The 20,872-nt window shown below is 64.9% G+C and overlaps 12 protein-coding genes across 12 annotated transcripts; 7 read left to right on the top strand and 5 right to left on the bottom strand.

Annotated features, from left to right (window-relative positions):
• Window positions 1-1,116: 1,116 nt before the first annotated feature.
• Window positions 1,117-1,680, top strand: MICPUN_84979 (predicted protein; the record flags this gene model as incomplete). Its single annotated transcript, XM_002504571.1, has 2 exons — window positions 1,117-1,377; window positions 1,450-1,680. Coding segments are annotated over 2 exons (492 nt in total), but the record flags the coding sequence as incomplete, so codon positions are not given.
• A 2,942-nt stretch (window positions 1,681-4,622) lies between these two features.
• On the bottom strand, window positions 4,623-7,718 carry MICPUN_61363 (predicted protein; the record flags this gene model as incomplete). Its single annotated transcript, XM_002504252.1, has 2 exons — window positions 4,623-7,395; window positions 7,506-7,718. 2 exons carry the CDS (start codon window positions 7,716-7,718, stop codon window positions 4,678-4,680), a joined length of 2,931 nt encoding a protein of 976 aa, XP_002504298.1. The 3' UTR covers window positions 4,623-4,677.
• Window positions 7,719-8,007: 289 nt separating this feature from the next.
• MICPUN_61362 (predicted protein) lies at window positions 8,008-10,527 on the top strand (the record flags this gene model as incomplete). Its single annotated transcript, XM_002504570.1, has 1 exon — window positions 8,008-10,527. One exon carries the CDS (start codon window positions 8,008-8,010, stop codon window positions 10,525-10,527), a length of 2,520 nt encoding a protein of 839 aa, XP_002504616.1.
• Window positions 10,528-11,339: 812 nt separating this feature from the next.
• Window positions 11,340-12,200, top strand: MICPUN_102322 (predicted protein; the record flags this gene model as incomplete). Its single annotated transcript, XM_002504569.1, has 1 exon — window positions 11,340-12,200. The coding sequence occupies one exon, from the start codon at window positions 11,340-11,342 to the stop codon at window positions 12,198-12,200; it is 861 nt and encodes a 286-aa protein (XP_002504615.1).
• Window positions 12,201-12,495: 295 nt separating this feature from the next.
• On the bottom strand, window positions 12,496-13,338 carry MICPUN_61360 (predicted protein; the record flags this gene model as incomplete). Its single annotated transcript, XM_002504251.1, has 1 exon — window positions 12,496-13,338. One exon carries the CDS (start codon window positions 13,336-13,338, stop codon window positions 12,496-12,498), a length of 843 nt encoding a protein of 280 aa, XP_002504297.1.
• Window positions 13,339-13,453: 115 nt separating this feature from the next.
• MRE11 (Mre11 DNA repair/recombination protein) lies at window positions 13,454-16,371 on the top strand (the record flags this gene model as incomplete). The annotated part of the gene is made up of 3 exons (XM_002504568.1): window positions 13,454-13,752; window positions 13,856-13,920; window positions 14,051-16,371. The coding sequence occupies 3 exons, from the start codon at window positions 13,454-13,456 to the stop codon at window positions 16,369-16,371; spliced, it is 2,685 nt and encodes an 894-aa protein (XP_002504614.1).
• Window positions 16,372-16,510: 139 nt separating this feature from the next.
• MICPUN_61358 (predicted protein) lies at window positions 16,511-16,975 on the bottom strand (the record flags this gene model as incomplete). The annotated part of the gene is made up of 1 exon (XM_002504250.1): window positions 16,511-16,975. The coding sequence occupies one exon, from the start codon at window positions 16,973-16,975 to the stop codon at window positions 16,511-16,513; it is 465 nt and encodes a 154-aa protein (XP_002504296.1).
• Window positions 16,976-17,064: 89 nt separating this feature from the next.
• Window positions 17,065-17,844, bottom strand: MICPUN_61357 (predicted protein; the record flags this gene model as incomplete). The annotated part of the gene is made up of 1 exon (XM_002504249.1): window positions 17,065-17,844. One exon carries the CDS (start codon window positions 17,842-17,844, stop codon window positions 17,065-17,067), a length of 780 nt encoding a protein of 259 aa, XP_002504295.1.
• A 70-nt stretch (window positions 17,845-17,914) lies between these two features.
• MICPUN_61356 (predicted protein) lies at window positions 17,915-18,217 on the top strand (the record flags this gene model as incomplete). The annotated part of the gene is made up of 1 exon (XM_002504567.1): window positions 17,915-18,217. One exon carries the CDS (start codon window positions 17,915-17,917, stop codon window positions 18,215-18,217), a length of 303 nt encoding a protein of 100 aa, XP_002504613.1.
• Window positions 18,218-18,661: 444 nt separating this feature from the next.
• Window positions 18,662-19,397, bottom strand: MBF1 (multiprotein bridging factor; the record flags this gene model as incomplete). Its single annotated transcript, XM_002504248.1, has 3 exons — window positions 18,662-18,967; window positions 19,078-19,139; window positions 19,373-19,397. The coding sequence occupies 3 exons, from the start codon at window positions 19,395-19,397 to the stop codon at window positions 18,662-18,664; spliced, it is 393 nt and encodes a 130-aa protein (XP_002504294.1).
• A 228-nt stretch (window positions 19,398-19,625) lies between these two features.
• MICPUN_61354 (predicted protein) lies at window positions 19,626-20,408 on the top strand. The gene is made up of 2 exons (XM_002504566.1): window positions 19,626-19,898; window positions 20,042-20,408. Exons 1-2 carry the CDS (start codon window positions 19,771-19,773, stop codon window positions 20,298-20,300), a joined length of 387 nt encoding a protein of 128 aa, XP_002504612.1. The 5' UTR covers window positions 19,626-19,770; the 3' UTR covers window positions 20,301-20,408.
• A 71-nt stretch (window positions 20,409-20,479) lies between these two features.
• MICPUN_112667 (hypothetical protein) lies at window positions 20,480-20,755 on the top strand (the record flags this gene model as incomplete). The annotated part of the gene is made up of 1 exon (XM_002504565.1): window positions 20,480-20,755. One exon carries the CDS (start codon window positions 20,480-20,482, stop codon window positions 20,753-20,755), a length of 276 nt encoding a protein of 91 aa, XP_002504611.1.
• Between the last annotated feature and the right edge of the window lie 117 nt (window positions 20,756-20,872).

The raw sequence follows: 20,872 nt of genomic DNA, 5'->3' as shown, positions 1-20,872 counted from the left end.
GACGGGAGCGGCTCACTGGAGCCCCGAGAGCTGGGCGACATGTTCACCAAGCTCGATCCGAACATCACCGAGGACGAGAAGCGCCACCTGCTCTCTCACATGGCGAGGCTCGACCTCGATGGCGACGGCAGGGTAACCCTCCTCGACCTCAAGAAGGCTCTTCGCGCGGTGGACATGGCCATCCAGTCCTCTGAGGTGCCCACGATCACGGAGATGTCCAGGCCCGTGGCTACCCCGCAGCAGGTCGTGCAGGTGGGCGCCGGGACGCTCGTGCTCAAGGAGCAGTTCATCCAGGGCAAGATGTTTCTGGTGGACTCCGCCAACGGCTTTGTGTACGACACGCTCACGTCTCCAACGGATTGGCTCAAGCCCGTCGGCAAGCTCTCCGGCGGCATCATCAACCGCCCGCCCACATCCGCGGACCTGGTCGCCTCCCTCGATGCGACGCTCAAGAAGCAGCAGGCTCGTCTCAAAGACGTCTTTGACTCTTTCGACACCGGAAGGAAGGGAACGCTCCAGAGCAAGGACCTCGCCGCCATGCTCAAAAAGCTCATGCCCGGCTCGTCCGATGCCGATCTCGCGTTTTTCCAGCTCTTGCTCGACACCGCGGGTGTCGGGAAGATCTCCTATCAGGAGCTGGTGACGTGCATCAAGGACGTCATCGCCGCGTCGCAGGCTTCCTCTGAGCGCGGCAACATGGACGCCGAGAGAGTGCTCCAGCAGTTCAAGGTTCTGGCTCGGGACAAGAGCCTCTTTGGCGGCGGCAAGATGACTTACGCGCAGGTTCTCGACGTTTTCCGCCAGAGAGTCGGGGGCGGCGCGCAGGAGTGCCGGATGGTGGCTGCGTTTGTGCGTCAACTCGACCTGGGCAGCGTCGGCTCCGTCGGCTACGAAGACATCGCCCACGCTCTCCGCGTGCTCGAGACCAGGGTTCTGACCAGCGACGGCGCCACCCCGAGCTCGGGGGTGCCCCAGCCCAGACAGGGTGGTCCCTCCGATTGGTACCTGGAGGATATCACCCTCGAGGGCCGGCAGTACCTCGTGGATCGTCACACCATGCGCGTGTACGCTCCTCCCTCGGGTGCCGGCCGGTGGCCGACTCTCGCCGGCAGGTTCATGGGCGGCAGGCTCGTGCCCTTCGAGCGCGCCCGGGAGCAGCGCTTCATCGACGGCCTCGACCGGTACCTGAAGGATCAGCACGCCCGACTCAAGGATGTCTTTGACACCTTTGATCGCGACAGAGTCGGGGCGCTGAACCGCTCGGACGTTTCGACGATGATTCGCGCTCTCCTGCCCGACGCCACGGCGGGAGACGTGCAGTACATCCTCACTTTACTCGACATCGACAGCGACGGGGAGGTGAGCTTCACGGAGTTTGTCAACGGGGTCAAGGATGCCATCGCCGCGAGCAACAACACCCACGACGCGCCCACGTCGCAATCTCCGGAGCTCGGCGCGGTGCTGAAGATCCTGACAGACTACGTCAGCTCCCGCGGCGTCAGCCTGGCGCAGGCTTTCGACGAGTTTGACTCTGCGCACACCGGATTCCTCACCCACAACGGACTCATAGCGATGCTCAGGAAGCTCATCCCGAACCTCTCGAACGCCGAGCTCAAGCACATGGCGCACCACCTGAGGCAGATGGACGCGGACGGCGACGGTCGCGTCACCCTCGCCGAGGTGTACCAGGCTCTCCGCATGTCCGAGGTTAAGCGGATCGTCGCGGATCCCTCGAGGCTGCAACTCGCCGTCGCGCCCGCGACGAACGCCGCGGAAACGTCCACCACCAACCTTCGCGAGAACGCGGGCGAGGTGGCGTACCTCCGTAAGCAGCTCAGCGACGCGAAGGCGCTCGTCACCGCGCTCGAGATTGACCTCAAGCGCGAGAAGGAAACCGCGACGGTTCCAAAGTACCCCCGCGGCGACGACGTTTCCACCTCGTTCAGCGCCAGTGAGCTTCAGGCTGAGATCAAGTCCGCGTGGGAGCGCGCGGGGGTGCTTCAGAAGAGGTACCAGGAGGCTCAGCAGGCTCTCGGCACGATGAAGGCGAACCACACCAGGGTGCTGCAGCAGCTCGACGAGACCCACAAGCGGCTAAACGCCGAGCGCAGGGAAAACCTCAAGCTCGCCTCGGAGGAGAAGCGCCTCGCGATGGAGCTCGAGGCTGCGCTCGAACTGGAGCCCCTCCTCGAGCAGGCCAGGCACGAGCGCCTGGCGCTGGAGAAGGAGAACCACCAGCTTCTCGCCGCGGCTATGAACGCCCCGTCTGAGGCTCAGTCTGAGGTTCGCAGGCTGCGATCCATCATGGTCGAGGCGCAGCGCGAGCGCGCGGCGGCTGAGCTCAGGGAGGCTGAGCTCAAGAGAACTCTCAACGAGATTGGCGGTGACGGCGTCGAGGACTACAAGAGCACGCGGTCGGAGCGCGATCGGCTCCGTGTCGACATCTCCAGGATGGAGGTGGAGCTCGAGGCGGCGCACGATAAGATCAAGGTGTTCATGGAGATGGGCGGCGCGTCCCGCAAGGAGGGTAAGGGTTCCAAGGGTGGCGGAAAGGCTCTTATTGTGCACCAAGACGACGACATGGACGAGGGAACACTGCGAGCCGAGCTCAGGGGTTTGCGCGAGACGTACGCCGACCAAGTTGAGGAGCTCAAGAAGGCGCAGAAGCTGCTCAAGCTCGAGGAGCATCAGTGCACCGACCTCAGGGCGGCGCTCGTGGAGGAGAAGACCCGCGCCGATAAGATCAACGAGGATCTGTACAGGAAGGTGCAGGCGCACGAGAACGAGCTAGACCGCAGGCAGAAGAAGATACAGAAGCTGGAGGCCCAGCTCCGCAGGTTGCTCAGCGGCGGGTCCATCGAACACATCGACGAGGGGCCCAAGACTGTGCGATCCAGCTTGAGCGGGTCCACGCAGCTCGCGAGCAAGGCTGAGGAGTCCGACATGGCGGACCTGGGCGCCGGCGAGAACATCTTCGAGCTGCGTCTGCTCGGCGTCGAGATCGACAGGGCGGTCATCGGGGAGCCCAACCCGGCGACTTTCATGACGGTGGACTTTTTCGAGCACGAGACGCAGGCGACGGCGGTTGTCACCGGCACGGAGGTTGAGATTGAGCAGACTCTGCAGTACATCGTCAAGGTTGACGATTTCTTCCTCGAGTACCTCGACACCAAGCGCCTACCGGTGGAGCTCAACAAGTCCCTCGGCCTCGACTTCGCCACCATCGGCGTCGCGCACGTCCAGCTCGCCAAGGTTCTCGACGACATGCAGCTCGGACACACGGCGAAGGATCCGTCGGTGCACTTTTGCGACGTCGTCGGCCGAAACGGCGACGTCATCGCCCGACTCCGGTACAGCGCGTTTTTGCGCAAGAGCGTCATGCCACAGCTGCGCGCGTACAAGGCCAAGCCCGGGGCGGTCGGTGCCAGGGCCAGGCTCCCTCCCGGCACCGATCCCAACGACCCGCTAGCCTCCGCCTACGCGTCCGCGTACGAGGCTGCCGCGTCTGCGACTTTCGTCTCCACCGCCATCAAGGTTGACATCTCGTGCTGCCGCGACTTGGTTCCCCGCGTGGGTGAACCCTCCGACATGGTGCCCTACTGCAGCTACCAGTTCCCGGGGCTGCCCAGCCACGACACCACGTACGGTCGCGGTCCCAACCCCGACTTTGAGGACTCGCACGACATGCCCCTCGAGCGCACGAAGGAGGTTGAGGCCCGGCTGGAGACCGCGTCGATGGAGATCGTCGCGTTTGACGACGCGGACGTCGACCTCGAGGGAGCGGGCGTCATCGGCATCGCGCGCATCGACCTGGAACCCCTCTCCAAGGGTCTTCCGGTGCAGGGTGCCTTCCCGCTCTTCTCGCAGTCGCGCGAGAAGAAGGGAACCGTCTACGTGAGCCTCTCCTGGAAGGAGGTGCTGCAGGACCCGTCGAGGAGCGCGAAGTCAGCCGCCCTGCCGACGGCGAGCGACGCCGCGCGCGTGTCCGCCCCTCCGCCGCGTGCACCCCGCCGCAGCGCCGGCATCGAAGACGATAACCTCTCGAAGGCTCTTCCCACTTCGCCGATGAGCACCGCGCTGACGAGGCAGGGAGGAGGAGGACCCGTGACGGAGGCGACGATGACCTCCGCGGCGGCGGCGGACAAGGTGACGGTGTCTATCGGTCAGCTCGAGCTGGGTAACACGCTCTACCACGACCACAAAATCAGGCAGATGTTCATGCTCTTCGAGTTCATGTCCAGATTTCACCGGGATGACGATCAGCAGACCATGCGCGTGAAGAAACAGAGCAGCCTGGTGGACTTTGGCTACACCCGAGCATTCCCGGTGAAGGAATACGGGTTGCGAAAGGCGCTTGCGGCTGCGCTCCGGGGAGGCAGTTCGGAGGAGGCTATCATCCCGTTCTGCCTGGTATCGGACGATAACGGGATCGACTTCGACGACATCGGGTTTTTCGAGCTGAAGCTGTCGGATATCTACGAAAAGGGTGACATATTGGACAGGCGCGTGCAGGTCTTGGACAAGAATGACAACGTGATTGGGCACGTGCGCGTAAGCGTTCAGGCGCAGTCCGCGCTTCGGTCCATCATGGCCGACCCGTAGACTTGGTATTAGGCTTGTACATTGTTGATGACGACTCAATACGTTTCATTGCAATCTGAATGAATGGAAGGGCAATCACGCCTCGCCGATTGAAACCTTCGACAGCTTCTTTGCTGCCTTGTCACTCTTGGATTTCGACTCCTTCTTGTCCTTCGACTTGGACTCCTTCTTCTCGGTCTTTGCAGTTTTCTCCTTTTTCTCCTTCTTCACCTTGCCCTCATCCGCCTTGGGAGCCTTTTTCTCCTTCTTGTCCGCATTGTTCGCCTCCTTCTTTTCCCCCTTGGAGTCCTTCTTCTTGGAGTCCTTCTTGGAGTCCTTCTTCTTGGAATCCTTCTTCTTCTTCTTATCTTTACCGCGGTATGCCCCGACGGCGAACGCGTTCGTGGGGGGACCGCCCGGCTCGTTGGCGTAAGGATCGAAGGTCGGGTACGCCTCGACGGAGGGCATCTCCTCGCCGCGTCCCAGGGGTTTCAGCGGGTCGTAGGTACCCAGCCCCGCGTGAAGCTCGGCGGCGTCGATCTTGGACTTGAACTTGCCGGATCCGCCACCCTTCGACTTGGGCGCGTACTCGTCGTCCGAGGAGTCGTCCTCGCCCTTGATGGTGGGTCGCGCCATCTTTCCCCCAGCCATGCTCTGCTGCATGTACAGGGGAAGCTCCGGCTCCGGCTCCGGCTCCGGGAGCGCCTCCGCGTCGCCCTTCTTCTTCTTCTTCTTTTTCTCCTTTGCCTCCGGAACCTCCCCCCCAAGGTAATACTGGCCCATCTTCTCGCGGTGCCGCTGCAGCATCTCGCGCGCCTCCGCCTCCTCCCTCGCGATCTGTTCCTTGCTCTTCTTCTGCGTGAACAGCTCCGTGACGGACCTGTCCTCCTTGCCCTTGCCCTTTTTCTTCTTCTTGCGATCGGGCGCCTCGTCGTCGCTCCCCTCGTCGTCGCTGCTGAGCAGGAGGCCGTCCCATTCCTTCGACAGCGGCGCCGTGAGGAGCAGCTCGGGAGCCGGCTCCACCTTGCGCTGGGCCTTGAGTGACACGGGCTGGATCTCCTCGGAGAGCACGACCGCGAACGCCTCCATGAGAGCCACGCCCTCGCCCGGCGTCTCAGCCTCAGCCGCAAACGTCATGTCGAGAATCGTCTTCAGCTGGCAGCCGCGCTCGCGCACCTCCAGGTGCAGGCTCTTGCAGAACGGCGCGACGTTGGTCCTGATCTTCTCGCCGAGTCGATGCAGGGACGCGGTCATCGGCACCGGCGACGACTTGGGCATCTCGGGATCGACGTACATCCCCTCGAGCTGCTCGTGAGCGGCCAACACAGGCGCGGGCATCTCGGGCGCCGGCCTGACCGACCCCGCGTGCATCGACACCGCGGACGCGTACACCTTCAGCAGGCTCTGCACGTACACCGCCTGCACGGGCGCGGGCAGGTTGGCGACGTTGGGGTGGGACAGCGCCGCGATGACCGCGTCGTGGTCGGCGACGTATTGGGCGTACTCGCCGACGATCCACGCGATCGCCTTGAGAGCCTCGGGCACGGTGGCGTTGCTCTCGCTCCTCTCCAGCAGGGACGGGTCCAGGAGTAGGGGCTTTAGGATGGCCACCGCGGATTCCCTCACCACCTCCACCCTGAGGCAGATGTCCACGAGCTGATCGCCCACGAGGCTGCCGTGCGAGCTCGACGGCACGCGGACGAGGTCGGCGAGGACGGTGAGGTACCACACAAAGTCGGTGACCAGCGCGTACCTGTCGTTCATGCAGATGTGGATCACGCTCCACACCAACTCGTCCCTGAATCGCTGCTCCGACTTGCCCATGGCGCCCATGAGGAGCGCGGTGGTGTCCATGAGTGTCTTCTTGGTCACCAAACCCCGAACAATCTTGAGGGCGCAGTACTGGATGTTGGAGTCCTCGTGCTCGATGCACCCGTAGATGTTCCCCTTGTGCTCCGCCACGATCCTCGGGTGGGATTCGAGGAGGAAGGTGAGGGCGTGGAGGGCCAAGAACTTGATGTTGGGGTCCGTGTCGTTGAGCATGTCCTTCAGCTTGTCAACCGCCTGCCGCACAATCTTCTCCTGGCTCGTCATCCCCGCCACGATCGTGCGGATGCACTCGTACAGCAGGGACTTGGCGCTCGTCGTCTCCAAGATCTCGCCAAGGGGACCCACGAGCTTTTTCGCCAGCCTCGGCTCCAGCGGGGTCAGCACCCCAAACACCTTGACGAGCTTGATCGTCATCCAGTTGCTCGAGGAGGTGGTGAGGAGCTTGTAAAACTTGGGCGCTAGGGGCAGGTACGTCTTTGGGTTGTGCATCGCCAGCTCGCTCAGCACCGTCACCGCCGCCTGGACCACGCCCTGATCGTCGTCCTCCAGGCACTCGGTGAGCCTGGCGAAGGACGGTCGCAACGCCTCGGGATACCTCAGGAAGCACTTGTAGAGGCACAGACAAGCGCGCCTCCTCAGGTCGGGCTTGTGGTTGTTCAGCAGCGAGTACACGTCCGCCACGAGGGTCTGGGAGAGCTCCGGGGTGACGATGTTACCGAGGCACGCGATCGCCAGCGCAGCCTCGGCCGGGTTGGGCGACGCGAGGTCCTTCTTCAGCAGGTTAGGGATGAGGAGCACGACGTCCGTGTCGTCGCCGAAGGACTGCGTCGCGGCGAGGTAGCCGACGCGCTTGTACTTGACGTTATCGGTGCTCATGAGCTCGACGACGTGAAAAGACGCCCAGTTCATGTTGTATCCGAGCGAGTGAAGGTAGGTCGCCTTCTCGATGGCCACAGCCTTGGTGCGAATATCGGAGCTCACAACCTGCGGAGGTTGTGAAATCGTCAGAAAAGGAATTGAGCGAAATTGCGCGGGAATCGCGGGTCGGCCGGGCGGGGAAGCGGCCTGGCGTCATCGCCGGGTGGCGCTCTCACCTCAGCGCGGATGTCCTGAAGGCACTTGTTCATGTAATCCTTCTGCTTGTCCTTCGCCGCGCGGATCCCGGTAATCATATCCCGAAGATTCTTCTGAAACAGCTTGACGTTGTTCGCGGCCGTGTACACCCCTTTCGCCCCCTCCGCGGCGGACGAGCCGATGGACGAGAGGGACGGCATGTCCTTCATGCTGGGCAGATCAGGCAGGCTCATCTTGCTCATCCTGCCCGCGTGACGCGTCCCGCTGGATCCGCGCGAGTGGCGATGCCCGCGACCCGATCTCGGGAATGGGGCGCGGCCTGTTCGACTCTCTCTCAACACCCGCGTGTTCTTGATTTCTGGCGTTTTGCGACTGTGGGCCCCGATGTAACCTGAAACTGATTGACCCCCAAGTCCGCCAGTGCCCAACGAACTCGCGTGCTTCTTTTCACCGCCGCCGACAAATTCCACACTCGCCACGCGCGACTAGGGCGGATCGGAGAACATCCCCCGACGCGCCGAGATGGGTATCCTCGACGCGGAACAAACCGACAGCGCCACCTGCGTCGTGCTCGGTCGCCACGGATCCTCCACCCCCGTCATGGGAGCCGGCCCCGGACCGGACAGGACGGCGGTGGCGACCATCCACGGCGACGGCGTGGTGGTTTACGACTGCGACGCGCAGACGAAGACGCGGTCGTGGGCGGTGGGCCGGGGCCACGCCTTGGCCGCGCCGGCGGTGTTCGACCGGGGTTGCGGACGATACTTCGCCGCGCTCCTGCCGCCGGGCGAGACGGATCCCGCGCTGGTGACCTGGACCGACGCCGATCCCATCGCCTCCCTCGACCAGGCGGTGGACTCGAGCTCCACCAGGCTGCCCGACGGGATCGCGGCTCTCGTCGCGGTGGGCGAAGGAAACGACGGCGGCGTGATCGTCGTGGACGTGGGCGGCGGCGCGCGCTGGTTCGGCGCGGACGCCAGGAAGCTCGCCGCCTCCGCGCCCCCCGGGGAGGGCGGCGGGGATGACGACAAGAAGAAGAAGACAAAAACCGGCTCGGCTTCGGCGAAGAGGGTCGCGGAGACCTGCGGCGAGGCCAACGGCGGTGGCGGCGTCGTCGTCGTCACCGCGGACCGATCGAACGTCGATGTGCGCACCGTCACCCTGTACAAGGTGGCGGGCGGCGAACACAGCGGGCGGAGCGTGAAGACGGCGTGGGAATTCGAAGTGAGCGTGCCGGAGGGTGCGACCAGAGCCGTAGCCGTCGCCGGCAGCGACGACGACGCGTGCGTCATGTGGTCCAACGGCGTGTGGCGCGCGTACACCAGCCACGACGACGAGAGCAGGATGAGGACGCTGGTCACGGCCGGCGGCGCGAACGAGACCCCGGGCGTCGGCGGCGGCGGCGCGGCGGGCAAGAGGGCCGGGGGCAAGCGCGGCGCGGCGGCGTCGGCGGACAATAAAGTTGCGGTTCTGCCCGCCGCCTCCATGGCGTCCCTCGGGGGTGGGTTCTACGCTGTGGCGCAGGTGGGTCCCGGATGTGGCGGCGGCGCGCGCATCGCGGTGCTCGATTCCAAGTACGGGTGCGTCCACTCGTGCGCCGAGACGCACCCACAGGGGTCCTCCGGCGGCGTAGAAACCGGCGTGAAGATCGCGGCTCTGCCCGACGCCGACGGCGACCGCCGGCTCGTCGTGGCCATCGCCGGCGAGGTGGTCCTCGCCGAGGTTGCCGTCCCCGGCCGCACCGTCACCCTCCTCGACGTGCTGGGCAGGTTGAACCTCGCGGCGGGTCCCGACGGTCCCGCGGGTCCGGCGATCAAGGTGCTCGGGATGGCAAACGCGAGGGAGGCTTCCAAACCTCCGCAGTACTCCATCTACACGCCCAAGTTCCCCAAACCGACGCCCCGGCCGACGGACCCGAACGCGCCCCCGCTCGACGCGATGATCGACCTCGGGGATCCCGTGGAGAACGGGTGGTGGGGCCCCGACCCGGCCGCCGAGAAGATGGCCGAGGACGCGGTGAACAAATTTTACGCGTTCGACGACGAACCCCTCACCGCGACGGAAGCGGCGGAGATGCTGAACCGGTTCAAGACGGTCGAACACGTCGACATCCCCCCCGCCGTGCTCGCCGCCGGCATCGAGGGATGTCTCCGTCGCAAGTTGTGGGCGCCGCTGAGAAACCTCGTCGACGAGGGGTACCTGACCCACTCGTGCCAGGCGCCCGGGTTGGCGAAACGGCTCGTCGCCGCCGGCCGTTTCGCCGACCTCGACGCGTTCCTCCGCCTTGCGCACGACGTCGACGGCGCCGACATCCGCGCCTGCCTCGAGGCGTTCCTCGACGACGAAGGCGTGGCCGTGCCGGCGAAGGCGATCGAGGAGGTTGCGACGCGTCAGGTGAAGTTCGCGAACGACGCCGTGGTCGAGGCGGAGCGCACCGCCAAAGCGGCGAGAACCGCCAAGGACAGGCACGCGCTCTCCGCCGCGTCCGCCGCCAAGGTGGCGCTTCACCGCGCGCGCATCGCCACCGCCGCCGTCGAAGCCTTCGACGGCATGCCCCGCGCGCCCTTGCTCCACGCCCTGTGCGCGCGGCCCCTGTGCCCCGAGTACGCGACGGAGGCGTTGCCAGACTTGCCCCCCGCGTCTGCCACTCGACTGGTGCGGTACCTGTCCGTCTGGCTCGACGCCTACTCGGGCGGCGACGGTAAAGACGACGCGACCGAGAGCCCCGTGGACGCGGCGACGACACCGCCGGAGGGGCTTCCCGCGTTGCGCGAGGTGGTGGCGTGGGCGGGAGCCGTCATCGACGCGCACTTCACCGCGTTCGCGATGAACAGAGGATCCGCGGACGACACAGCTGGCGGCGACGACGAGGACTCGGATGCGATGGCGACGCTCAGGCGCGCGGCGGCGAGGCTTCAGGCTGGGTGCGCCAGCGTGGGGCGCGTCAACGGGGCGCTCGTCCACGTCAGGGACGGCGCGCCGCTTCCCGAGAATCAGGGCGTGCAGTCCAGCACGTACTCCATCGAGCTGGTGGACTGGTAGAACAACAACTGTCGTCGGAACTTTCTCTTCACCTGTCGAAAATATCGTAACTGCTGAAATTGCTGACGTGCGGAAAAGTGCGTGCAATTCTCTCTCTTTTCTCAAAATTTGCAGAGTGTTTGCTTGTGACGGAATAAATTCATGACGTGGAAAAGCCCGCTGAAAATAGCGGTGCTCCGGCCATCTGCCTCGGGCCACTCGACTTTTCGATTCACGGAAAAGACACGACGTGAGCTGGAGCTCCGAAAGAAAGGGCGGATTGCTTTTTCAAGCATCCATTCCGAGGCACACAGGGACGCGCATCGACCACCTGAATTACACGTCAACCATCATGGCATCGCTGGTCACGGCCAGCACTTTAGCCCCGTTCTCGACCGGGGTTTCTCTCCGGGGTTTGAGGTCAAAGAGGACCAACACCGCGCCATCGGCAATGGCAGGGGGACTCCGGATTTCGCCCTCTCGGAAGGGACGGCGTCTGCAGCGCCAGTGCCGCGCGGTCGCGTCCCGACCCGACGCTCCCGGACAGAACATCGACGATGTTCTCCAACAACTTGAAAGCAACGTCATCGAGCTCGGACCAGGTGAGAATCGCGCGCGTCGGAACCCGCGCCGCCCCCAGCCGCCCACGTTGTTGTCGGCGAAATATGAGAAACGCCCGGGTTCTGTTTCGCGCGGAATCGCTGCTTCTGCCAGACCGTATTTTCCGTCTGTGCCGGAATCTGTCGCGACCCGCCGACTCCGATCCCATCTGACGCGCCGTCACGCCACGATCCCCCGCAGATTCCCCCGTCAAGTCCGTCGAGTCCCTGACGATGAAGACCGAGAAGCACGAGACCACGGACACCAACGTCCTCTTCTCCTCCCCGCTGCTGCGCACCCCACTCAGCGGCAGCGTGGCCAACGCCGGAAGGCATTACGAGCTCCCGACGCCGCCGGTGTCGTGTCGCAACCTGATGGAACAGGCGCTCTTCGGCGATCTGTGCACCACGATGGCGCCCATGGACCACAGGAGGGCGGGTTGGCCCGTGGCCTCCCTGGTCGACTTCGCCACGGACTCCGAGGGAACCCCAATCTTCTCGTTGTCCCCGATGGCGATGCACACCAGGAACATCAAGGTTGACCCGCGGTGCTCGCTGGTGGTGGAGATGCCGGGGTGGCGCGGGCTCGCGTCGGCGAGGCTCACGCTGTTCGGCACGGTTCGTCAGGTTCCCGAGGAGAAGCAGGACCTCGCCAGGCGGCTGTTCAAATCCAAGCACTCCGAGGAGAACATGTCCTACGGCACCAGCGAGTTTCCGCTCTACGCGCTGACGGATATCAAGGATGTCTACTACGTGGGAGGGTACGGAACCGTCAAGTGGGTGGACCCCATCGAGTACTTGAGCTGCTCCCCGGATAAGGTGTGCGACCGCGCGGTGCAGAACCCGCTGGAGCTCCTGAACGACGTCAACGAGGAGTATCGATCGCGGATACCGAGCCTGTATCCCAACTGCTCCCGCGCCAAGATCATCGCGATCGACCGCAACGGGATGGACGTGCGACTGAAGACCGGGGAGGGGCATTACGTGGTGCAGCGCATCAGATTCCACGGACCCGCGGAGAGCTACGGCCAGGTCAGGGAGGAGGTGGAGGCCATCCTCTCGGACGGGTTCAAGAAACTTCGAAAGCCCAGGTGAGCAGCGACGCGGGCGCGATTTGTATCACCAGACACCCGACGACTCCGCCACGGTCGCGGTCGCGGGAACGATTCGATTCGGTCATCGTCTATGATAGACTGTCATGTGCGACGATGACGTGACTAGTGTCATGTAATATAACGCGAAGAAGAGGAGGTAATATCTAATAAGGGTTAGAAGCAATTGTTAGAAGCAGTCTTTCGGGCACCGAAACCCGCTCCGTGAAGTTTCAGCGAAAACTGACCAAATACCTGGTGCTTGGGGAACCGACACCCATGCGAAGGCAGCCAGGATTTCACGCGCCGCGACGACAGTCCTTACATCTGTGGCGCCGACGACCGTGCTCGCAGATTTGAGACCCACCGCACTCCTTGCAGAAAGGCCGCTGACGACCGTGCTCGCAGATTTGAGACCCACCGCACTCCTTGCACAGTTTGCGCTGACGACCGTGCTCGCAGATTTGAGACCCACCACACTCCTTGCACTGAGAGCGTATACGACCGTGCTCGCAGATTCCACCCCCACCGCACTCCTTGCAGCTATGGCGCTGACGACCGTGCTCGCAGATTTGAGACCCACCGCACTCCTTGCACCTATGGCGCTGACGACCGTGCTCGCAGATTCCAGACCCACCGCACTCCTTGCAGTAAGGCCGCTGACGACCGTGCTCGTAGATTTGAGACCCACCGCACTCCTTGCACAGTTTGCGCTGACGACCGTGCTCGCAGATTTGAGACCCACCGCACTCCTTGCACAGTTTGCGCTGACGACCGTGCTCGCAGATTTGAGACCCACCACACTCCTTGCACTGAGAGCGTATACGACCGTGCTCGCAGATTTGAGACCCACCGCACTCCTTGCACTGAGAGCGTATACGACCGTGCTCGCAGATTTGAGACCCACCGCACTCCTTGCATTGATAGTGCCACTTCCCGTGCGGACAAGCGCTGCACACCTTGCATTTCGACCGATACTTCACCCCGTGCTCGCATGGCCCCTTCGTCCAAGGGGCTCTCTTCCGCTTCGTCCTCTGCTTCGTCAACTCCTCTTCCCCCCTCTCCGTGTCCTCGACTTCGCCATACTCGTCGAGGGTCACTCTCACGTTCGGCCGCCAGATCGTCGTCTTCGTCGTCGTCATCCCTCCCTCGCGCCCCTCGAACTGCCTGCTCAACGTCTTCAAGAAACTCTGCTCGTCAGCTTATAACTCAAGGAAAATTGGAGCACTTTCGCCCCGCACCGCCGTGTCGCCAACGATGGCTGCGCAGGAAGACCCCGACCTCCTGCGTATCCTCATCGCGACGGATAACCACCTCGGGGTGCACGAGAAGGATCAGGTTCGCAAGGATGACGCGTTCATCACCTTCCGCGAGATATTCGAGATCGCGAAGCAGCAGAACGTGGACGCCGTGTTCCTCGGCGGTGATCTCTTTGACGTCAACAAACCCTCCAGGGAGACGATGGTGCGCACGATGGAGATCCTGCAGGAGTACTGCATGAACGACCGGCCGGTGCAGCTGGAGGTGCTCAGCGACCAGACGGTCAACTTTCCTAGGTGAGCCGCGGGCCGTGCCATCCCTTCGGGTGCCAACATTTGTTCCCGCCCGAGATCCCCGCCCCTTCTCCCTCTCACGTCGCTCCCTCCCCAACCTCCGCAGGCGAGGCGTGGTAAACTACGAGGACCCGAACTTAAACGTCGGGCTTCCCGTATTCATGATTCACGGTACGCTCGCACTCCCCGTCCCCGTGTGCGACGCGGCCCGAGCGGCCCGCCAGATCGCCCCGTCAGACCTAGATCTCGGGGTGCCCACGTTTTCAAACCCGGCTCACGACGCCCCCGCTCCTCGCCGCAGGAAACCACGACGACCCGGCCGGAGCCGAGAACCTCAGCGCGATCGATCTTCTCTCCACGTGCGGCCTGGTGAACTACTTCGGCAAGCACGTGCTGACCGGAAGCGGCACCGGAAAGATCAAGATAAAGCCGGTGCTGATGCGAAAGGGGAACACGAAGCTGGCGCTCTACGGCTTGGGATACATTCGCGACGCGAGGCTGCACCAGATGTTCTCGGTCAAGGGCAACGTGGAGTGGGCCAGGCCCGAGGATAAGCCGGGTTTCTCCTCCAAGAGCTGGTTCAACACGATGCTCATCCACCAGAACCGCGTGCACCACTCCCCGAAGAACGCAATCAGCGAGAGGTACCTCCCCTCGTGGCTGGACCTGGTGGTGTGGGGTCACGAGCACGAGTGCCTCGTGGAGCCCACCGAGTACGGCGATTTCATGGTGTCCCAGCCGGGCAGCAGCGTGGTGACGTCCCTCATCGAGGGCGAGGCCAAGCAGAAGCAGGTGTTCATCCTGGAGGTCAAGGCGGATAAGAACGCGCCGGATGACGCGCCCATGTGGCGAGCGGTGCCGCAACCCCTCGAGACTGTCCGACCGTTCAAGTACCGGCAGATATCGCTCATCGACTTCGCCAGGCTCGCCAAGGAGGACGGCGGGTTGGGTGCGGACTTCACCCCGGAGAGCGGAGAAACCAACACAGGTCTCGGCGCGAAGGGTAAGCGGGCGCAACCTTCCAAGCACGAGGCGTGGATCACGCAGGCGCTGGAGAGGATGGTGCGCGAGCTCATCGCCGAGGCACGCGCTCCGTACGAGCGAAGGGGCGAGGACGAGGTGCCGCTGCCCCTCATCCGCCTTCGCGTGGACTACGGCGGGTTCTCCACGATTAACGCCCAGAGGTTCGGTCAGAAGTTTGTGGGTAAGGTTGCAAACCCCAACGACTTGCTCCAGTTTTTCAAGAGCGCCGCCCGGCGGCGGCGTGAGGACGCGAACGACGCCGCGACCGCCGCGGCGGCGCACACGACGGCCGTCGAGGACATCATCGGCAACCCGACGATGCAGGACCAGGCGAGGATCGAACAGCTCGTCGCCCAACACCTGACCCAGGGTCTGCAGCTCCTCAGCGAGGCGGACCTCAGCAACGCGCTCGACGATTTCGTCAACCGCGACAAGTCGGCGCTGGAGAACCTCATCAAGGACAGGCTCAGGGAGACGATGAAGTTCGTGGAGGAGAACGCGGGACACGAGGCGGAGATGATCACGTCGGGCGACGCCAAGGACGTGACGGCGAACGTGGAGAAGTCCATCGCCGAGGCTGTGCAGCAGAGGCTGGCGAGGACCGGCGCCACCGCGAGGGCGGCGGCTGAGGCTGAAGCCGCAGCCGGCGCCGCCACCGCCGCGGCGGCGACCACCCCTCGGCGCGCCGCGGCGCAGGAGAAGGAGATCATCGAGCACGCTCGAAGGCGCGCGGCGGCGGCGGCGGAGGAGGACGGCGACGGCGACGACGACCTCGGGACGATCGCGCCGTCCGAGCAGCCCGGGTCCGCGGCGGATGCGTTTCGGGATATTTTCAACACGCAGGCGTCCCGGGGAGCTCGAGCCGGGAGGGGCGGTCGAGCCGGGAGGGGCGCTGCTCGCGGCGGCAGGGGATCGCGCGCGTCCGCCGCGGCCGCCAAGAAGAGAGCCGCCGCCGAGGCTTTCGTGGTCGAGGACGGGGAGGGCGAGGAAGAGGATCCGGACTCGGGGGTGGACGAGGAGGAGATTCCCGCGACGCGACCCTCGCGACCGTCGCGCGCCGCGGCGGCTGTCGGCGCCGCCGCGTCACCGGGCGAGGTGGACATCGTACCCGAGTCCGACGTGGACGACGACGACGACGACGAGGTCCCCGCGAGCCGACCGGTCCGCGCCAGGGGTCGACCCACGCGCGCCGCCGCGGCTGTTCGCCGCACGCGCGCCAAAGCCGCCGATAATTCCCCAGACGCGTTCGACTTCACCGAGGACACCGACGACGACGACGACGAGGTGGTGGAGGAATCTGGCGACGACGGCGAGGACGAGGAGGAGGAGGAGGCGATCGCGGTGGTGGGCCGTCGAGGTGCGAAGCGCAAGGCGCCCGCGAAAGCCGCCGCGACGTCCGCGAAGAGGACGCGCGCGGGTGGCGGGGCAGCGAAGAAAGCTCCGCCGCGGGGGAAAAAGTCTCCGCCGGCTAAGGCTCCGCCCGTTCGAACGCGGGCGAAGCGGGCGGTGCACATTCCTTACACGCAGGACGAGGACTCGGGGGAGGACGATGAGGAGATCCCGGCGACGGCGACGCGCAGGTCGACCAGGGCGAGGTGAGGGAAACGGAGGACGTTCAACACGGGACGAGCGACGCGTTAACTGTACGTGCGATGGAATGAAAAACGAAATTGCAACAGAAAGAGTCACCAAACTGCCAAAAGAGACACGAACGTCCGTTCCTATCCGTGTTGTTTTTTCAGCCCACCGCCCCTCCGCAGCAGGCGAGGTCGAAACCCAGGCGTCGAGCGACGGGGCGGAGTATCCATCGCTGTATCGCCGCGAGGAGGCTCGAGGGCACGTTGACCGCCCAAAGCATGGGGCGATACACGTACACGAAGAGGAGGGCGAGGACGAGCGCGATTGCACGCGCGGCGCGGCGCTTCCAGCCGTCGAGTTCCTCGGTTCGCGCGGCTGTCTCTTCGGTGCGCCCGTGGACGGGGGTTGGAGGCGCGTCGCGGGACGCGCCGTTGGAGTCGCGTTCCTTCTGCTTGCGCTTCCTGATCTGGTGCGCTCGCACGTTGGTCTGGATCATGGTCACCGCGGCGTAGGAGGCGTCGTCGTCCATGGCCTCAAAGTCCGTAGGAGGCGCTTTCGGGCGTGAGGACAAGGCCACGAGGAGCCCAGCGGAAATGCGTCGACGATACTTCCACATCGTGCGCATCGAACAGTGTGAAAGGATGAGAAAACCAACCGTGACGGGACACTGAAAGTGGCTACACTCAAAGTCTTCTTTTCTTACAACGAAGCCCGTCACTTCCCCGCGTTTGCCAACGTGTTGAACAAATCCCGGTCGATGAACGGCTCCATGCCCCACACCTCGGCGCATCCCTGCAGCTTCTCCCTCGTCAGCGGCTCCGCCTCCGTCTCCTCCCCGTCCTCCCCCACGCCCGGCAGCTGCGACAGGTAGTCCGCCGCGCCCCTCTTCACCGCCGCCTCCTCGCCGAGCGACTCCACCACCGCGGTGCAAAGCCACAGCCACTCCTCTATCGTCCTGTGCGGGGGATCACCCCACGGCACCCGTGTGAACAGCACCGCGGTGGGCACGGCGTCCATCCAGTGCCCGCCGGTCGCCGCCGGAGGGGACGGATTCGAGGCTCCGACGTCGCGAGTCTCCGACTTTTGGGGTGGACTCGGCGGCGGGGTTCCGCCCTCGAGCGAACACGTCGCTATGAACGCGTCGAGCGCGCTCTCAGCCTCCTTCGCGGCGCCCTCGCACGTCCTCGCCGCGACAACCACGGCGTCTATGGCGTCGGTCAGCTTCTGCGGCGCCGCCGCGGCCAAGGAAGGGTGTCGCCGGCCGCCGTCGAGGAACGCCTCCAGCCTCGGCGACGGCGCGGCGCGCATCACCCGCGCCGCAACGCCGTCCTTCGTACGCCACGCGCGCGCCTCCTCTGCATCGACGTCCTCGGTCGCCGCCGCGAATAGCGCCGGCACGGTCTCCAGGTGTCGCCCGCCCTCGCGGTGCGCGTCCCTCCATCGCGCGGCCAGGTCCCCGAGACGGACAAGGGGGTCGAGGTCGAGTCGCGCCATCTTTCGGGGACCGCGCACCCCCGACCGCCGACGCCGTCACCGCCCGTCCCGATGACCGCGCGACCGCGATATGCCGTCCGCGCCCGTCGCCGCGATCGCGTCGCGCGTCGCGCCCCGCAGACTTCGTCGGAGGCTATCCGCGGAGTCGACGCCCAGCGCGCGCGCCCCGACGAGGACCGCCCCGGAGGCGACTCCCGTGAACGCGGTCGCGACTGCGAGAGCCTTCAACGCGACGAACGCCGCGCGCGCGTGCGTGCCGCGCGGTAGGTCGCGCTCCGCCTTTGTCCTCGATCTCAGCAGGACGGTGACCGCGCCGGTCAGACCCGCGCTGCCAATCAGGGAGGCGGCTCCCCACGCGCCGACGGACTCGTAGCTCGCCGATCTGCCGAGCGCGGTGTCGCCGAGGCTGCGCAGCAGTCTGAAGCCGTCCACCGGGGCGGGGTCCTGACGCACGCGGGACGACGACGACGGGGATACGATACTGCTAGGTCGCCCGCTGGCGTTCACCTCCTTGTCGCTGAACGGCCACGGCGCCATGCGCGTGTGGCGGCGGCTTCGCCAACGAACGTGCTTTTCTTCAGGGACGGATGATGGATGGATGGTCACAAACTCGCAGACCTAACCCCGCGGAGGCGCGCTACGGTGACGCGGGAGTCACCCGCGGCGCCTCGGGGCCGATGTAGAGCGATGCGCACATCGCACGCGCGACGATGTCGTGTACATTCGTGTCGATTATCATAACAACCTCGACCGGCACGCGTCCGAGCCCGCATCCGCGGTTCCAAGCGCGCCAGCCGTAAAGAATCGGTTTTTAATTTTACTTCAAGCCGCGGAGCTTCACGCCGAGGATGCGCTCGAGCTTGGCCAGGATCTGCTGGTTGGGGATGGCCTTACCGCTCTCGTACTCCTGGATGATCTGGGGCTTCTCGTTGATCATCTGCGCGACCTGAGCTTGGGTCATCTTCTTCGCGAGGCGACCCTGCATGATGGCTTTTTTCACCTCGCCACCAACCTTTGCGTGGCTGAGCTCCTCGGTCTCGTTCTCGAGCTTGCCCATCCTCTGGGCGTTGTATCCCGCGCCCTGCTTCTTAACCGTCTGCACACTCATGCCCATCCTGCGCGCCTGTGGATCGTGGACGAGTTTCGGTGGGTTGAATCAGCCAGACTGCGGTGCGGAGAGGAAGGCGCGTCACGGGAGCGAGGAGGGCGACGCAATCGAGGGATTGCACGCACCGCGTCCGCGGACTTGGGCACGCCGTTCATGCCGCCGGTGGGCCTCTTCTTGGTGAGTACGACTGCGATGGGAGATAAAGGTGGGCGTTCGCGTCAGATCCACGCTCGGGAAGGGAACGGTCGGGGCTCGGGACGCCCGCGGCGTCAGATCGCGACGCGCGGCCCTCGTGACGCGACACCGCCGTCGTCCCCCGGGCCGCCCGCGGCGACGGCGCCGGCGAGGTCGGGGAGGCGGACTCGTGCGCTCGGGGGCGGCAGGAGGCCGGACGGTGATCCACGCGGGGACGACGCGCACCTTGGTTCCAGTCCTGTCCATCCATGCTTGCGGTCGGTTCTCGCTCCTCGACGCGTGCGGTGTGTGCACCGTCCGAGGCGAGAGGGCAGGAGAAAAAAGCCCTCGACGTCTCGCCGGTGTCCGACCGTGTTTTTGTGAGTCGATAGACCGTCGTGTACTCCATATGAGAGAGATACAACCGACCGATTTGCATACGTGGAGCTCGACGAAGGCCCCTCCGTCAACGAGGGCCCCTCCGAAGCCCACACCCGCCCGTCGCAAGCGTCGACAGGCACAGACGGCAAGGACAGCTTCCGCGAGGAGTCTCCCGACTTCCCGCGCCCCCTCGTGTCGTCCCCCTAACCCCGCGAAAAGCACCCGCGCGCCCCCGCGAACGCACCGTCCGTCGCGAGATAACGATGTCAGCAGCCGTGCGAAACCTCGCGAGCCTCGCGGCCCCCGCGCGCGCGACGACCGCGCCCCGCCGCGCCCCTCGCGTCGTGGCATCCGCCGCCCCCGCGGAGAAGAACGACGTCGCCCCGCGCAGGTGCGCGCCGAGTTCCCGATCCGACCCACCCTCGTCGCGTTCCCCGCCCCGGATCGATCGACGCGTGACTCGTCCCGTCCCGTCCGTGCTGCTCACATGAATGAATGACCCACCTCCATCCCCATCCCCGAACGAACGCGCAGGGCTTTCCTTTTCGGCGCCCTCGCGGCAATTCCCGCGTCCACCGCGGCAATCCCCGCGTACGCCGCCTCCCTCGAGGAGAAGGAGAAGGAGAAGGAGGCGCGGAAGGCTGCGCTCAGAGCCGCCGCGGCGCAATCCGCGCAGACAGGCCGCGGCGCTGCGGCGTTTGCGGATAGCGAGTACCAGCTGTCGGAAGAGTCCAAGACGCCCAACTTTCACACCAGGCAGGAGGAGGGTCTTCGGTCCTCGGGGGGTGCGTGAGACGTGGGTGAGTGACGCGCGACGGGGGATGGCGCCGGGATATATATAGCGAGAAGAGTAAGACACGCTCGCGTGAGCGCTTGTATGTGGTATCCATGATGAATTTTTCCTGCTGTGAGAAGCCACGTCAACGAATCGTCAAAGATCTCGCACCTCACTCTTCGCCGACTCTCGGCCGCATGTCTTGGGAGCCGAGGCAGTCGCTGACGTCGAGTGAGTTCCGCAAGCAGGCCAACAGGAGGGCCCTCGAACGAATTCCCAAGGACCTGTACTGGAAGGTGGCGGGATTCAGCTTCGTCGTGGGCGCTTGCATGGAACTGTTCATGATAAAGACTGGCTTCTACGAGAAGGTGACCGCGATCGAAGCCGAACGAAGGGAGGCGCTGTCCGAGCCCCCGGCCTGGGTCCAGGAGCTGCAGAAGCAACACAAGGCCGCGACGGAGAAGAAGAAATAATGGATCCCGAGGCGCTGATGCGCATGATGCAGATGGGCGATCAGCGAGGCGCTCCCGGAGAAAGGGGAAGCGGACGGCCGCGAGGAGGTGCGCCAAATGGAGGAGCAACCCGAGCCA

Source organism: Micromonas commoda, chromosome 9 (assembly GCF_000090985.2).
Source record: "Micromonas commoda chromosome 9, complete sequence".
NCBI lineage: Eukaryota > Viridiplantae > Chlorophyta > Mamiellophyceae > Mamiellales > Mamiellaceae > Micromonas > Micromonas commoda.
The sequence above is the reverse complement of the archived record's forward strand: the minus strand, read 5'-3'. Positions and strand labels throughout refer to the sequence as shown.

Bases quoted from the DNA above. Each gene is read 5' to 3' on its own strand.
- MICPUN_61354 (XM_002504566.1), top strand. From the start codon at position 19,771: ATGTCAGCAGCCGTGCGAAACCTCGCGAGCCTCGCGGCCCCCGCGCGC. The intron at 19,899-20,041 runs GTGCGCGCCGAG...ACGAACGCGCAG, and splicing joins AACGACGTCGCCCCGCGCAG to GGCTTTCCTTTTCGGCGCCC.